The sequence below is a fragment of the Podarcis pityusensis genome (assembly GCF_964106645.2).
Source record: "Podarcis pityusensis genome assembly, chromosome: 4".
In the NCBI taxonomy this organism is placed as follows: domain Eukaryota; kingdom Metazoa; phylum Chordata; class Lepidosauria; order Squamata; family Lacertidae; genus Podarcis; species Podarcis pityusensis.
This window is the reverse complement of record NC_138027.1, coordinates 4,683,417-4,700,608: the sequence shown is the minus strand read 5'-3', so window position 1 is coordinate 4,700,608 and position 17,192 is coordinate 4,683,417. Positions and strand designations below refer to the sequence as shown.

The following is a 17,192-nucleotide window of genomic DNA, read 5'->3' as shown; positions in this document are numbered from 1 at the left end:
ACCGTTAGGTCCAGTCGCGAACGACTCTGGGGTTGCAGCGCTCATCTTGCTTTATTGGCCGAGGGAGCCGGCGTACAGCTTCCGGGTCATGTGGCCAGCATGACTAAGCCACTTCTGGTGAACCAGAGCAGCACACGGAAACGCCGCTTACCTTCCCGCCAGAACGATACCTATTTATCTACTTGCACTCTGACATGCTTTCGAACTGCTAGGTTGGCAGGAGCTGGGACTGAACAACGGGAGCTCACCCCGCCACAGGGATTCGAACCGCCAACCTTCTGATCGGCAAGCCCTAGGCTCTGTGGTTTAACCCATAGCGCCACCCGCGTCCCATTTAAGCCCTTAGTCGCCTCCAAAAGTCCTTTCCCCCAGACCTGATCCACCCTCAAAGGCTTTCCCAGGCCCTTGGCTCAGACTATAACTATGATACTCAGTGACCACATGCCTCAATATTTGTGTAAGGAGTGAAATCACACTACATAGCAAAAAAAGTGGTCCTTCGAGCTCCGCCATTTGATACTAATAATAACAATCAATCAATCAATCAATCAATTTTTGTATCCTGCCCGTCTGACTGGGTTGTCCCAGTCACTCTGGGCAGCTTCCAACAGGGTATACAACACAACTGAACATCACACATTAAAACCATCTTGATAACAGGGCTGCCTTGAGGGGTCTTCTAAAAGTCAGGTAGCTATTTATCTCCTTGGCATCTGGTGGGAGGGCTTTCCACAAGGTGGGTGCCACTACTGGGACGGCCCTGTAACCTCACTTCTCAGAGTGAGGGAACTGCCAGAAGGCCCTCGGAGCTGGACCTCAGTTTCCAGGCTGGACAATGAGGGTAGTAGACACTCCTTTAAGTATACAGGGCGGAGGCTGTTTAGGGCTTTCAAGGTCAGCACCAGCACTTTGAATTGATATTTATAGCTGGAGAAATGTAGTTTATGCAAGATCTCTTCAACGAAGACAGTTTGCCAAACCCTTGAACACAAAAACACAAGAAGAGCCTGCAGGATCAGGCCAGTGGCTCTCTCCCGGTATGCCCCACGGAGGACCTTAAGGTCCACTTTGGAGGTCCCAGGCACTAAGGAAGTCAGATTAGCCTCAACCAGAGCCAGGGCCTTTTCAGCACTGGCTCCGGCCTGGTGGAACGCTCTGTCTCATGAGACCAGGGCCCTGCAGGATCTGATTTCTTTCCGCAGGGCCTGTAAGACAGAGTTGTTCCGCCTGGCCTTTGGCTTGGAATCAACTTGATCCCCTCCCCCTCTTTCCTTTCTCCTTCTGTGATGGAACTCCTATTTGGGGACTTCCCTGGCTTTTTTTCTGGCCCACGTAGAACCAGTCTGGAAAGTTAGCCTTGGTGAAGACTTGACGTTTTCATCGCCATAAAAGTTTTTGATTTGAGTTTCCATTGAAACGAGGCTGTATTTTAATATTTTAATGTTTTAATGTTGTCTTTTAATCTTGTTTTTAAGTTGCATTTCAATCAATTTGTTTTATATCGGGTGTTAGCCGCCCTGAGCCCGGTCTTGGCTGGGGAGGGCGGGGTATAAATAAAAGTTATTATTATTTATTATAAGGAAGGGAGACTCACCTGAGGAACTCCAGGTCATCCCAGCCGTTGTGGATCAAGCCCTCCTCGTATTTCTCCATGCCAATCGCTCTCAGCCACTCGCCCACACTGGACTCACTCTGCCTGGAGCTGCTGCGGCCGTCCTGGCTAAGGGTCTGAGGGGCGGCAGAGGGACAGACACATCAGACAAAGGAAACTGACAAGCTGGAAGGTGGGCAGAGGAGGGCGACTAGAGGATGGAGGGCCTGCAAGCCAAGCCCTGGGAGGAACGGTTGAAGGAGCTGGGTATGTTTAGCTTAGACAAGAGGAGACAGCATAGCAATCTTCACATATCTCAAGGGCTGTCTCATGGAGCTGCAGGTGATTGGAGGCTGAGAGAGAGGTCTTGTTGTCTGGGCAGCCCAGGACCTCCAGACCCACTGCCCAAACTTGCACCCTGGGGAGGTCAGCAAAAACAACACAGGAGGCAGCAGTTATAAGATTCCGGTTTCTGCGGCCACAGCAGGCGCTGTGATTCTCCAGCGGTTTGAGTTCACCCTCGGAGGCACGCTCCATTGTCTCTCTTATTTGTCCATGCCTACACTGGTTTTGGACGCGGGTGGTGCTGTGGGTTAACCCACAGAGCCTAGGGCTTGCCGATCAGAAGGTCGGCGGTTCGAATCCCCGTGACTGGATGAGCTCCCGTTGCTCGGTCCCTGCTCCTGCCAACCTAGCAGTTGGAAAGCACGTCAAAGTGCAAGTAGATAAATAGGCACAACTTCGGCGGGAAGGTAAACGGCGTTTCCGTGCGCTGCTCTGGTTCGCCAAAAGCGGCTTAGTCATGCTGGCCACATGACCCGGAAGCTGTACGCCGGCTCCCTCGGCCAGTAAAGCGAGATGAGCGCCGCAACCCCAGAGTCATTCGTGACTGGACCTAATGGTCAGAGGTCCCTTTACCTTACACTGGTTTTAGGATGTGTTTTTGTTTCAAGTTTTAATTACATTGTTTAGTTTGTTTTTAGACAGCCCCTTGGAGATTTCTGAAATATTAAGTGGTATCAAAATGCTTTTACAGAAAGGGAGGGAAAGAGAAAGAGAGATGCACACGAGGTTTTACGGAATCGCAAGCGCCTTGTGGAAAGGAAGGGCAGAAATTCAGTGCGGGCAAATATTGATCCTGATGAGATCTTCAAACCCTGTCAGTCCTGGAGATTTCCCCACTTTGCTTTGGGTCCAGGGGTGAAGAACATCTGGGGCAATTTGGGTCTTGCTGGCCAGAGGGGCTGACACCCCCTTCCCAAACTCCCCAGAGCTGCCTCTCCTGACCCTCGCCCAACTTCTGCTTGCTCTTCCATCCCCGTTTCCAAAGACGAAAGTGGATTCTGCAAGTTGCAGCTCTATTTCCCAAGGACTCCACCCCTCTCCCACTCACTTTGATTCCCCAGTGGGCACAGCGCACCCCCCATTTGGCAGGGGAGGTCCTTCCTCCCTCTTTCCCTCCTCCCCACCCCCAGAGCGTACCTCTTCTGCCAGGTCTTCCTCGATGCTCTCACGAATGGACCGTGGCGGGAAGGCGATGGGGCGGCTGTAGTCGGGGTGCAGGCACCGGTGGTGGGGCAGATCCAGTCTCACTTTGGTCAGGGGGTGCGCCGGGGGCCGCCCCGACTGCTCCCTGCCCAGCGCGCCGCCGTTGCTGCTGCCGGCATAGTCCACCTCGCTGAGGGTCTTGGCCATCTGGAGGACGGAGCAGGAGCGGTCATCCAGGGGACCCCCGGGCCCCTGGGGGGCATTGGGGGGCTCCATCAGGAACCCTGGCCCCAGGGACGGAGCTGGCCTGGGGTGCACCTTGGGGGGTTTGGCCTCCAGGGGCTCGCTGAAGGCCACAGTCGCTCGGGCCTTGCTGGCTCCGTGCTCTTCCACCCGGGTCGCCCCGGGTGTGTAGAAGGAGTCCCCGGAGACGTCAAACTCCACCAACTTGGGCAAGGGGGGTGGCGGGAAGTCGGGGGGCGGCAGGTTGAGGACCCCTTGCTCCTCCTCCTCTGAGCTCTCCTCCGCCCGGCAGGGGGGCTGCTGCGGCCGCCGGTGCTCAGCCTGGATGGGCACCGTGATCTGGACTTTGTTCCTGGGGGCGGGGGGCTTGGCCGCCGTGGCCGAGGGCAGATCCGAGACCAGCAGCTGGTGCGGCACCCCCTCCAGGACGTAGTAGGCCGGGTTGTTGAAGCTGTTCTTCAGGGGGGGCCCGTCGGGATCTGGGGGGGCGTCTGGCCTGGGCCTGGGCAGGAAACAGGAGGGACAGCCGAGGCAATTAGGAATGAGACGAACAAGACATTTTTGAGCTTAAGTCGTATCACATAAAACGTAGAATGGGAGGGATCTCGAGGGTCATTTCGTCCAACCCCCTGCAATGCAGGAGTCTCCTTGGACCAAAGCAATCACTTTGCACCGTGACAATAAAAGGTAAAAGGTAAAGGACCCCTGGACGGTTGAGTCCAGTCAAAGGTGACTATGGGGTGCTGCGTTTGTGGAATGTAATCCACTGGAGCAGTCAAGTACAACATTTCTTGTTTGCCTAGAGTGGATATGCAGGAGATGTTGGTCCAGCCAGTTGAACTTCCTGTTCCTCCTGGCTGGAGCATCCTTCCTTTGCATGTGACCAGTAGGTGGGCGCGACCTTTCCAGACCTGGTAAAAGGCCAAGTCACGTAGCCATCTTCCCTTTCCTTCTCTTTTCGTCCTGCCTGCTTCCTGCTTCACCTGGACCGCACTCTCAGCCAGCAGTCCCTGGGTTATCTTCCATACGGGGTTAACCTGTTTGTACATATTTGTAACTTTAAGCCTAAAGCCTGCCTTCAGGGATCAATCACACTGTGCTCTGCCTGATTGTGAGTAAACTTCTTTTTGTTACTTATGAATAAGACTGTTGTTTCTTTAATCTTTTAAGGAGGGAATCAAAGGGTCTTAACATGAATAATAGAACTTAAGAGATTCTTAAGAGAGTTAGAAAGGATACTATTAATCAAGATATCCTCTCCTGTTACCCACAACATTCTGACAGCGTTCATCTCACTTCAGGCTGAAGGAGCCGGTGTTTGTCCACAGACAGCTTTCTGGGTCATGTGGCCAGCATGACTAAACCGCTTCTGGCACAACAGAACACCGTGATGGAAAGCAGAGCGCACGGAAACGCCGTTTACCTTCCTGCTGGAGCGGTACCTATTTATCTACTTGAACTGGTCTGCTTTTAAACTGCTAGGTTGGCAGGAGCAGGGACCGAACAACGGGAGCTCACCCCCTCGCGGGGATTTGAACCGCCAACCTTCTGATCGGCAAGCCCAAGAGGCTCAGTGGTTTAGACCACAGCGCCACCGGCATCCCCAACCGTGATAATGGGCAGGTAGCCACATTAGCTGCTGAGGACCAGGTGCGAGTCCTTGGTCAATGTGGGACACTGCCAGCGACTTAATTCGCTTCCCTTGCTGGGTTGGGTTCACCCCTTTCCTAAAGACCCAACATTTGCTATGATTCCACGATCCATTCGCAGGTCACTCACCTGCCCTGGGACGCCTCGTCTCTGGAGGTGCCGCGATGGGGAGCCGGCGGGCGGCTGGCTGTCTGGGTGCTGGGCTTCTCCAGATCGTCTAAGAGCTTCCCAACGGGGCAGGCGGCCATTGCCGGGGCGTCCCCAGGGGAATGTTTGCGCCCCACAGATCTAGCGGATGGAAAGGTTTGAGAAGGCACAACGATGAGGCCTTTAGGCCCAGGAGGCTGCCTGAATCTCTTTCCTTGCCACACTCCTGAGGAACGTGAAGAACGTAAGCATTTCTAGCTGCTAGGTCAGACTAAAGGGCCACAGGGGCCGAACAGGGGCCCCTGTGGGAGCCCCACACGCAGGGCCTGAGCGGAACAGCAAAAAGCTGGTCAACACCGGCTTTCATTTTATTGTTCAGCAAGACTGGATACCTATCAAAAAATATTAATACTTAATACAGCGGTACCTCGGGTTACATACGCTTCAGGTTACGTACACTTCAGGTTACATACGCTTCAGTTTACAGACTCTGCTAACCCAGAAGTAGTGCTTCAGGTTAAGCACTTTGCTTCAGGATGAGAACAGAAATTGTGCTCCGGCGGTGCGGCAGCAGCAGGAGGCTGGTGCTTCAGGTTAAGAACAGTTTCAGGTTAAGTACGAACCTCCGGAACGAATTAAGTACTTAACCTGAGGTACCACTGTATGGCAATTGCGTGCAATGGCACCCTTAGGAAGCTGAGCACCCAAGCCTCTTAAAAATGTGGCAGTGTGGCGCAGTGGTTAGAGTGTCGGACTAGGACCTGGGAGAGCAGGGTTCAAATCCGCCACGTGGCCATGAAGCTCACTGGGCCAGTTGCTGCCTAGCCTGCCTCGCAGGATTTGTTGTGGGGATTAGAGAAGGAGGGGGGAGAACCACATACACCAAACTGAGCTCCAAGGAGAAAAAGGCGAAATGTAAATGCAATAAACAAATAAATGCACAGCACCCCCAGTCCAGTCTTTGCCTTCCAAGGAAACTGGGAAGAAATGGAGGCAGGCCATCAGGTTTTGCTTTTTAAAAGGAGAGCGGTTTTGCTCTGCTTCTTTGATCCTGCCTAGCCGCTGCAGTTCCTGTCCTGGAAGTTGCCCCTCTTCCCTCCAGACTGCTTCAAGGCGGTGGCCCCGCTCCCAGAGTCTTACTTGGTGTAGTCAAGGTTGGTCCGCGTTGCTACCGGCTGAAGTTTCCCTTTGGCAGCTCCCGTCTCGTCCTTATCGATGCTGATCCATTCTGTGGGAAGGGAAGGGGAACAGGCTCTGAGTGAGGATCCAACCCTGGGGTGGACCTATCCGCCTTGCAGTAGATCAAGGAAACTACATTTCTCCAAATCGGAATAAAATCGGGATTTGCACAGGGCTGATAAAATTGAAGAACGCTAAGAAGAGCCTGCTGGTCCAGCCCAGTGAACCATCTTAGTCCAGGATCCTGTTCTCTCAGCGGCAAACCAGATGCCGGTTGGAAACCTGCAAGGAGGATTCGAACACAGAGCAACTCTCCTCTGCTGAGTTTTCTAGAAACTGCTATTCAGAAGCATCGCTGCCTCCAACTGTGGAGGCAGAGGAGCAGAGGCATCTTGGCTAACAGCTCTCTCCTTCCCTGAATCTGTCCCATCTTCTTTTAAAGCCCTCTCATTCGGGGGCATCCCTGCCAGTGGGGCCAAGATTGGCCTGTGGGATGGAGGTTCCCCACCCTCTGCTTTAGAGGTTGACCCACCCAGCAGAACAACATTACGTTCATCGCCATCTAGCGCATTTCACGCTCATCGCCAGCAGCGTTGCGTAGTGGTTAGAGTTCTGGGCCAGGACCTGGGAGAGGTCAGGGTTCAAATCCCCACGAAGGTCAGTGGGTGACCTCGGGGGCCAGTCCCTGCCTCGCAGCCTGGCCTACCCCCCAGGATTGTCGTGGGGGATTAAACGAGGAAGGGGGTGAGCCACAGGCGCTCCTTAGGGGATATAGATGCAATAAATAATAACAAATTACTGTTATTATCAGCATCGTTTTCTTTTTTTATTATTATTATTAAATGCTTTATTGGTTAAAAACTTTATAACAGAAATGTTCAATGGACGTTGAAAACAAAATAGAAGAACAAAAATAAACAATCATTCATTCCTTAACTGATAACTTGCCTTGTACATCAACTTGTAATTAAATTTAACATGACCTCCAATCTTCCCATTGTGTTCCCGAATTAAATTCCTTAAATACGGACTCTTAAGTTCCTTTCCTCCATGTTATTTAGCTTACTATAAAATTTATTTTATAATATCCTATTTGCACACCGAAGTTCAATCAAAACCTGCCAGCAGATTAATATTTTGACAATGTTCTTTTACACAGACTCTGTATACGTCCTACTCTCTGACAAATTTTTCATCAGTTAATGTCTCGCAGCCTCGCTGATATTCTTGCCAGTTCAGTGTACTCTCTTATTTTATTTTGCCAGTCTGATTTAGATGGAATAAATAATAATAAATTACTGTTATGATCAGCATCGTCTTCAGTGGAAGGTCCCAAGGTGCTTTGCAGCACAGAAAAACCCAGAAAATAGGACTTCCGGGTTAGCGCCATCGGCGAATGGCGGAGTTCCTCTGACCGGAGGAACTAGCTCCGTGGAAACTGGGTCTTCCCACCGCGGCGAAGGTGGGGACCCGCTAGAAATCCCAGGCGGAGGAAGCCTGGGAACGTGGGGTTCGGCAGGGCACCAGGAACGCCCCCCTACTCACGGGGAACCCCTTTTTGGGATTCCGGAGTGAAGTGGGGTGAGCGGCGCGGTGCTGCGAACTGACTGCTACTTTCACGGAGTGAAGCCGCACAGCCATCGCCGGAGAGCGCTGACTTTTTCCTGTGGACAATTGGATTTAAAACAAGTACCCGTGAGTAGAAACGGAAAATTGGATCAAGAAATATCTTAATTTGACATCGAAGCGGGAAGGTTCAAAACAGGAAGTCCGCCTTCCGCTTTTTGTATATAGACTGAAGCAAAAACCTTGTAAGCTAAAGCCTGGAAAGCCGTTAAAAAAGCCTAAATTTCCTTCATTTATAACTACTGAAACCCCCTTGGAAGCAGGAGAAAAGGGGGGGGGGGACTTTGTGTAATGCCTGCAGGAGAGGGAGTGAAGAAAGATAAGCTTCCACCGTCTCTAACCTGGGAACGGGGTGTCAGAGACAGAAATTGTTGGAGAGGTTCATTGACTGTGAATGGAATACTTTGACAGATAGCTAAAGAAGAGAAATAAACTGATTCCAATTTTGCCTTTTGCATTCTAAAGAAACAAAATATCTGAAAAATGAAAGTAATTTTCCTTTGTTGGACTTGTCTTAAAAAGATGGATACAAATAGAAATTGTCTCCTCTAGAGGGAGCTTGCTAAATTTTTGCTGCAGTCTACTTGAGGAATCCACAGCTGTGAGATTAAGATCGTGGGATTAGTCCTTTTGACCTTGACTAAATATGAGCTGGAAGGAAGTTTTGGTGCTTGCTTTATGCAAGACAAATGCTTTGTTGGAACAGATGCACGAGAAGTTGGACTTGATGAATGAGAAAATGGATTTCATGACTGTTGTGGCCAATAACTGTGGACAATTAGTGAATAGTGATACAGAAACCATCCAGGGTCCAACTCAGGAACCTGTATTGATTGGGGAAGTGCAGAAGATAATGGAGGAGGCTGCGGTTGCACCTCAAATAATACAAATGGAGAGGCCCAAGGCCCTACAGGAGCATAAGCCGCTGTTTTTGAAGATTGAAGTTGGAGTGGGCCAGCGGGAGTCTGGAGCTGAGGAGGCTCTTAACTTTGGAGAGACTTCGAAATATGCTCGTAAACATTTTTTGGATTATATTGATGACTGTGGGGAGTGGGACTGTGGGGAATGGGCTGGTTTGATGAAGGGAGACGGAGATAATTTTGGGTTGGAACCCCCCAGAGACCTACTCCTCAATGAGAAAGGAAAGAAATTAAGAAAGAGACCAACAAAAGACAAGGAAAAGTGCAAGTATAAACAAGAAGAAGAAGATCTGCAGAAGGGACATGGAAGAGACTTAAGGGCCTCGGACATAAGACTTCCAGCTTGATGGACTAGATGGAATGGACAGCAAGGACTGACACGACCCGAGACCAGGAAGAAAAGACGTTGGAGGAAGATTGGAAGAAAATTTATAAAGAAAATTTTTTTATTTAGGGAACTAGCCTAAAATTAATGAATATTAGGGAAAATGTTGGAATGAAACTATATGACTCTAGTAGAAATGATATCAGGAGTTATGTATAACTGTGTATTAAGTTTCAAGCTTTAAGGTATTTTATGGTAAGATAAGGTTAAATAAATTAAGGTAATTTGAATAACAGAATATGGGGAAAGATGGAAAGGATCTGTTGAGTTAATTAATAGGTTAAATTGTTAAGATAAATTATTTAATAAAAATTGAGAAAGATGGAAAGAATTTGCTGAAATAACTAACTAAACTAGAATACAAAAAGGGAGGTGTGAGGAGGTCAACGAAACAAGCAAATGGAAGTTAAAGATATGTAATATGGGATTTGTGTCATTTTTTCCCCTTTTTTGCTGTATTGTTGTATTGGTTTTTATGTTTTGTGTTTTTTCCTTTTTTTATGCATTGTAGTGTTGTTGTTTTTTTTTCTCTTTTTTCCTGTAATTCTGAAATTATTAATAAATATTATTTTTTTTAAAAAAAGAAAAACCCAGAAAATAAAAACCCACCTTAGCTGGGCACACTGTGGAGAGCCAAGGGTGCCCCCATCGCAACCCCCCACCCTTGTGCTGGCAGCCCCCTCCCTCTCCTGCTCCTCCTCACCGTAGAGCCTCTCACGGGTCCCCATCCGCTCCGCTGGGACCCGCACCTTCATGGAGCCACGGATGTTGCCCGTCTCCTCGCCACGGTGGGACAGGTAGGTGAGGAACTGCTGGGCAGTGCTGCCAATCATGGACTTGAGGCCAATGACACACTCGCCTGCGTGGGGAAGGAGAGGCAGGGTGGGTCAGGGCATGGGGCGAGGGGCAAAAGAGGTCCAGCCCAATTGCCGCGGCAGAAGCAGCCTAGCCCCCCACCTCGCCTTTTAGAGGGGGGAAGCATTAGGGCTAGCTGGCTGAATTGGTCCTACTTGGGCCAGCGAGGAGGCATGGGGAGAATTGGCTTTGGGGTCTCAGAGCGGGTGATCTTCATAAAAGGGGAGGGAAGAGAAGGGAAATAAAAGATCAGGCTGAATTCAAATTAAAGGCCAGGCAGAATAGCTCTGTCTTACAGGCCCGACGGAAGGAGGTTAAATCCTGCAGGGCCCTGGTTTCCTGGGACAGAGCATTCCACCAGGTCAGAGCCATCACTGAAAAGGCCCTGACGGAGGATAATCTGATTTCCTTAGGGCCCGGGACCTCCAAACTAGGTACGAGGGCCCTAAGCCAGTTGCAGTCACCTCAGGACCAACTTCCCTCTGCTATAGTTTATTTGTTTGTTATGTAACCTAAGCCTGCTTTCAGGCACAGTTCTGTAAACCTGAATGAATCTGAGAGTAAAACAGTTTTATATTAACATGAATCAGATTCATGTGTGTATTCTTTAAGAGGGATTCAAAGGGATTTTTAACCAGGACAGCATCTTTATTAGTAGAACTCAGACAAGTCAGCAACAAACTGGTCGCTGCATAAACTTATAAAGGGGATTTTTTAACCCTGCTAAAGTAGACCTTCCCACATAAACGGCCTTGGCGCAGTATAACTGAAGGAGTGTCTCTACCCCGGACACTGAGGTCCAGTGCCGAGGGCCTTCTGGCTGTTCCCTCCCTGCGAGAAGCCAAGTTACAGGGAACCAGGCAGAGGGCCTTCTCGGTGGTGGCGCCCGCCCTGTGGAACGCCCTCCTATCAGATGTCAAGGAAATAAACAACTATCTGACTTTTAGAAGACATCTGACGGCAGCCCTGTTTAGGGAAGTTATTAATGACTGATGTTTTATTGCTTGATGAGGAGGAGGATGATGGGAGCCAAGCAGAGTGCCTGCGGAAACCCAGCTAGATGGGCGGGGTATAAATAATAAATTAATATTATAAATTATGATTATGATTCTATGAGTCTTGAAACCGGCGAACTGATTCAATCTGCAAGCGGATAGCAAAACAGCGACTGCAATCCTGCAGAGCTACACTCTGAAGTCCCGCCTTCCCGTCAAGACTGCCACGCAAGTCCAGTTCTAGGTCCAGCGTGCCTGGTTCTGCCACGCACCTGGTTCCCCACCACCACCTCCAGGAACTCCCCAGCTCCTTACCATAGGACTCGTAGCCATCCAGAGATTTGACCGTCAAGAGGATGTGCTGGTCTTGGAGGTATTCAATGTCGGAGAGGATGGGCTTGAGCTGCAGGCGGAAGAACGAGAGGAGATAAGTCGAGGCCAATGGGAGCGTCAACGCACCAAATATTTGGAGCAGGTTTACTTTGTGTGCCCCTTTGAATCTCAAGAGGAGACACACTTAGTGGCTCTGTTTGTTCCAGAGGGGTGTCTTAAGGTAGGGTTTCCAGATGTCCCCGGTTCCTGGGGACAGTCCCCGGATCTCCAAATCTGTCCCCGGACAAATTCCGTCCCCGGAATGTCCCCAGATTTGCAAATCTGTCCCTGGTTCCCCCTCGGCAGCGGCATTCTCAGCAGCCCGGAGGCAGCCTGGTAGCGCAGTTGGCTCTGGCTGGCTTCAGGAGCTGCTCGCTGCTGTGGCACCAGCCATTTTTCCTCGCCGGAAGTCCCCATATGATGTGTCTTGTGCGCATAGGATGTGTCTTGTGCGATCTCCTGCACCTTCCCCCTTTGTTTGGACTGATTGAGGGAGTCGCAGGCAGGCGGTCGTTGCCCAGTTTTTTAAAAACTGTGCATTTATGTTTCACTGCGGGCGGAAGAAGCGCTTGGCACCTTTATACAATATGCATGTGTGCTTGGGCCCAGGGTCTTTTGCCTCACCATCCCCACTACTGACTCAGCTTCCATAAAATAAAATAAAAGTGTCCCTGGATTCAACTGAAAAAAATCTGGTAACCATATCTTAAGGCCACTAACAGCAGGGCCTTTAGTGTGGTGGCACCTGCCCCTTGGAATGCGCCTCCAATGGATTTCAAGTAGGCACCAGCGGTATTTGCACAATACCGGTGACCAGATGGAGTGCACCTCTCAGGAGAGGCTCCTCTCCCCCCCGCCCCCCTTCCGATAGGCCCCTGGGGCCCCTCTCTGCCTCTTACAGCTCAAGGACCTTCTGCGCCCCCAAACTGTCAGACGTTGGCAGGAGGGCATGGGGGAAAGAGGAGGAAGTGTCGCCTCACCGTCGGCAGCTGCCGGGACGACCACTGCACTTTCAAGAAGTTGATGTTGTCGCTGCTCTGCGAATCGTTCTCAAAGCTCTTCTTGAATTCTGGGGGAGGGGGGTGAAAGTTAATAATAATAATAATAATAATAATAATAATAATAATAATAATAATTTTTTCTTTATACCCTGCCCTTCAAAAAACCGGGCTCAGGGCGGCTAACAACAAATTTAAAACAATTGATACAACAAAAAACAGCATAAAATACAGTATAACACGTGAATAACGTTAAATTCAGAATTCAAAAATCAATTTAGGGGGGAAAGCCATCCAATAAGCATTCAATGATCACCAGGGCTAACTGGCTAAATTAGTCCTACTTGGGCCAGTGAGGAGACCAGGGGAGAATCAGCTGTGGGATCCCAGAGTGGGGAATCTTCATAAAAGGGGGAGGGAAGGAAGGGGAATAAAAGATCAGGCTGAATTCAAATTGAAAGCCAGGCAGAATAGCTCTGTCTTACAGGCCCAACGGAAGGAGGATAAATCCTGCAGGGCCCTGGTCTCATGGGACAGAGCATTCTACCAGGTCGGAGCCATCACTGAGAAGGCCCTGGCCCTGGTGGAGGATAGTCTGACTTCTTTAGGGCCCGGGACCTCTAAACTATGGTTATTCATGGACCTTAAGGTCCTCTGCGGGGCTGACCAGGAGGTCAAAGCCAGCACCTTAAATCTGACCCGATACTCCACCGGGAGCCAGTGCAACTGGTAGAGCACTGGGTGAATATGCTCCCATGGCAGAGACCCCCTGAGGAGCCTCGCTGCACCCGCTGGAGTTTCTGGGACAGCTTCAAGGGCAGCCCCACATAGAGCAAATTACACTAGTCTTAACAGAAGTTAAGGGTCAGCCCCAGCCAGGGTGGCTATTTCCACAAACACCCCCCAAAAACGCACACACACACACCTTCTAGGCAGGCAGAGTAGAACTCTATGAAGAATTTGGTCCTGCTGGCCGTCTTCACAATCGCTTCAACGCTCTCAAACTCTATGTAGGCCTGGTCTGAAGATTTAGAGAGACCTGGAGGGTGGGAGGAGAGAGGGAGGGTGGGATGCGTTGGAGGGGGAGACCCTGGACAGGTCCCCTCCCTCGGGAGGCCAAACCACCAAGAACCAGTGGGAAATGCAGACTGGATTCAAGAGGCTGGACCTCTTCAGTATACCTGAAGGAGCGTCTCCATCCCCATCATTCTGCCCGGACACAGAGGTCCAGCTCCGAGGGCCTTCTGGCGGTTCCCTCCCTGCGAGAAGCCAGGTTACAGGGAACCAGGCAGAGGGCCTTCACGGTGGTGGCACCTGCCCTTCAGATGTCAAGGAAATAAACAACTATCTGACTTTTAGAAGACATCTGAAGGCAGCCCTGTATTGGGAAGATTTTAATGTTTGATGTTGTTGCTTTTTTATTATTGTTATTGGTGTTAGTGGCTCTTAGGAGCCACTAAGAGTAGCTGGGGAAACCCAGCCAGATGGGTGGAGTATAAATAATAAATTATTATGATTATATTATTACAGTGGTACACCTGGTTGCGAACGGGATCCGTTCCAGAGGCCCGTTCGCAACATGAAAAGAGTGCAACCCACAGTGGTGCGTCTGCGCATGCATGGGTTGCGATTCGCCGCTTCTGCGCATGATGTCATTTTGCGCTTCTGCGTATGCGCAAGCGGCGAAACCCGGAAGTAACCCTTTCCGGTACTTCCGGTTCGCTGCAGGACGTAACCTCAAAGAACGTAACATGAAGCGGATGTAACATGAGGTATGACTGTATTATGGGATGTTTTTAGCTGAGATTCCCGCACTACCCGACCCTTGGGGGTGTCTTCCAACTCTGCAGTTCTACAGCTCTACACCTGTGCCATCTCAACCCCTCTCCGTTCAAGCGCACGCACGCACTCGCAATTCCCCAGTACCTTTCTTGGAAACAAACTGGGACGTGACTCCAACTTCAAATGCCCCGAAGACAGGAGAGTGGTCGCTGCTCACAATGTCGTCCGTGCATCCTGACAAAGAAGGGTAAGAGCATCAGGAGAACTCTTCCGGATCAGGCCAATGGCTTATCTAGTCCGGCATCCTGTTCTTACAGGGGCTGACCAGTTGCTCCCATGGGGAACCAGCAAGCAGGATTCGACCACAAGAGCATCTTTTCCCCTCCTGTGGTTTCCAGCAGCTGGTTTTCAGAAGCATGGCAGAGAACTCACCGTAGGAGTTGCTATTGATGTGGGTTTCGGGATAGGACTTCCAGAGGATGCGGTCGCACCAGGAGGGAACGTTTGTCCGCACCTGGGAACAAGAATCAGGGTTTGAAAGGAAACTCTTGAACGCAGAAAGCCCCACCATCCGCTCTTTGCTTTTGACACTTCTCTGACTAAACAATCTGCACTCAAGCAGAAGATTCCCGGGGTTCAATCCCAGAGTAGGTCTGGGAGAGATCCCAGCAAGAAACCCTGGAGAGCCACTGCTGCCAGTCAGTGCAGGCAGTATGGAGCAGGATGGGCCAAGGGTCTGGCTCAGTAGGAGGCAGCTTCCGATGTTCCCTGGGACAGGCTGCAAGCTGAACTCTGCCTCCCCCCTACACAGCAACCAAGCATTTCTGCCCACCCCCCTCCCATTTGTGGCCAACCCCCTCGTCCCAACTTCGCCCTTCCCCTCTCGGGCCGGCAGCACCTACCCCAGTGGGCTTCTGTTTATGCCAGACGTAGGTGTCCCGGGAGCCCCTCTCGTAGCGGTACGTGGGGGGGAAGGTGATCTCCTCCTCACCTGGGGAAAGCGGAAGACAAACCAGAGACCGGCTGCTGCACAAACCCAGCAAACCATGGCTAGCCTTAACCATGGTTCAACAAACAAAGGCTGGCATTCACCACGTCGTGCTCAGACATGATACTGAGCTACGTTTAATAGAAAGCAAAAGCTTCCAGTCTCCTTGATGCCGCAGCAGAAGAGGGGAAAGCGAAAGCTCAGGTGAGGGGTCTCCAAGTCACAATTGTCCATAGTTTATTGTGACACATGAATGCAGAGGTTCTGCTGCTTTTGTTTTATGTTGCATTTATCTTCCTGTGGGTGACTATTGCATTATGGTTGTTACATGATTTTAAACTTCCACCCGACGCTTTAAGAGGCTGCCATTTGAATTTTCTAAATTAGTAACGGCGAGGCGTGAAGTTGCAGGTTCAAAGTTCAGCTCAGGCCTGAACCTCCTTGTCCTTCGCTGGCAGGAGGAGGAGAATGCGGCTGGCTTACTTGGCAGGGCGACTGCAAAAGTTACTGAGGTAATGTATATCAAAAATGTTAGAAAAGCTATTTAGATAATGAGTGTTATTCCCTATTACTAACACAGCCTTTTTATCTCAAGAGGCAACACCACGCTTCAGCTTGTTCCTCCCTCCCCACCCATCCTGTGGCAAGGAGTTCCACAGGCTGCGCCTTCTACTGTTACGGATGCTAGCCAACCTTCTTTTAAAAAGGGAGTTATTTAAAACAATCTGGGACCCTTAGCTCATCACCCAAAGCTGAGATGGAGAACGGCGGCTGCAACACACAACTCCTATAGTTGGAGAAGGAGGGGAAAGCAGGGCAGGGCGGGTTGAGGGGAGAGGGATCAGCCACTCACTAAATCGCAGAAAGATCTTGTGCTTCTCTTTCTCTAGGTTGAGCTGATCCACCCTGAGAAGCGGCTCAAACTCCTTGCGATTGATGTAGCTGAGGATCTCCTGAGGAGAGGAAAAGATGCCACAGATCAGTGTGTGGAACCTCGCAGAATCGCAGAACTGTAGCGTTGGGGAACCCCAAAGGTCCTCTAGTCCAACCCCATGCAATAATAATAATAATAATAATAATAATAAATTTTATTTATATCCCACCCTCCCCAGCCAGAACCAGGCTCAGGGCGGCTAACACCAATAAAATAAAATCACAGTAAAAGCATAATAGGGGGAAAAGAGAGGGAGGAAAAAAACCCCAATTTAAAATACAGGTTAAAATGCAGTTTAGGGCAAGAAGCCCAGAATAAAATTTAAGATATTAACTGATGCAAAGGAAAGAGGTGGATTTGCCGTGCCAGACTTTAAACTTTATTATGAATCAGCGGCTTTTTGCTGGTTGAAAGAATGGCTACTTCTTGAAAATACAGACATTTTGGATTTAGAAGGTTTCAACAACGTATTTGGATGGCATGCATATTTATGGTATGATAAGGTCAAAGCACATAAAGCATTTAAAAATCATATTGTCAGGAAAGCACTGTTTAATGTTTGGATAAGATACAAGGATTTATTGGAAAATAAAACCCCAAGGTGGTTGTCACCGATGGAAGCGAAAGCTCTGAAAAGGCTCAATATGGAGGCCAAATGGCCAAAATATTGGGAAATTTTGGAACAAGAAGGAGACAAATTGAAATTGCAGAGTTTCGAGAAACTAAAAAACAAAGTGAGAGATTGGCTTCATTATTACCAGATAATGGAGGCATATAATCTGGATAAGAAAATTGGCTTCCAGGTGGAAAAATCAAAACTAGAAACAGAACTGTTAGAACCCAAAACTAAGAATTTGTCAAGAATGTATAACTTGCTGTTGAAATGGAATACTCAGGATGAAACGGTGAAATCTGCTATGATTAAATGGGCACAAGATGTTGGACATAATATTATGTTTGCTGACTGGGAACAGTTATGGACCACGGGTATGAAGTTCACGGCATGTAATGCCTTAAGAGAGAATATTATGAAAATGAT

The 17,192-nt window shown here is 49.7% G+C and overlaps 1 protein-coding gene across 1 annotated transcript in view; it reads right to left on the bottom strand.

Annotated features, from left to right (window-relative positions):
- Positions 1–17,192, bottom strand: part of INPPL1 (inositol polyphosphate phosphatase like 1) — an 84,136-nt gene that overhangs the window by 3,433 nt on the left and 63,511 nt on the right. The window contains exons 16-27 of the mRNA XM_081001802.1: positions 16,073–16,172; positions 15,134–15,222; positions 14,664–14,745; positions 14,376–14,465; positions 13,375–13,488; positions 12,432–12,520; positions 11,395–11,482; positions 9,933–10,088; positions 6,260–6,347; positions 5,102–5,260; positions 3,074–3,824; positions 1,595–1,728 (exon numbers count right to left, since the gene is read on the bottom strand). Coding sequence (XP_080857928.1) covers positions 1,595–1,728; positions 3,074–3,824; positions 5,102–5,260; positions 6,260–6,347; positions 9,933–10,088; positions 11,395–11,482; positions 12,432–12,520; positions 13,375–13,488; positions 14,376–14,465; positions 14,664–14,745; positions 15,134–15,222; positions 16,073–16,172 — 1,940 coding nt within the window. The remainder of the gene's footprint in view (positions 1–1,594; positions 1,729–3,073; positions 3,825–5,101; positions 5,261–6,259; positions 6,348–9,932; positions 10,089–11,394; positions 11,483–12,431; positions 12,521–13,374; positions 13,489–14,375; positions 14,466–14,663; positions 14,746–15,133; positions 15,223–16,072; positions 16,173–17,192) is intronic.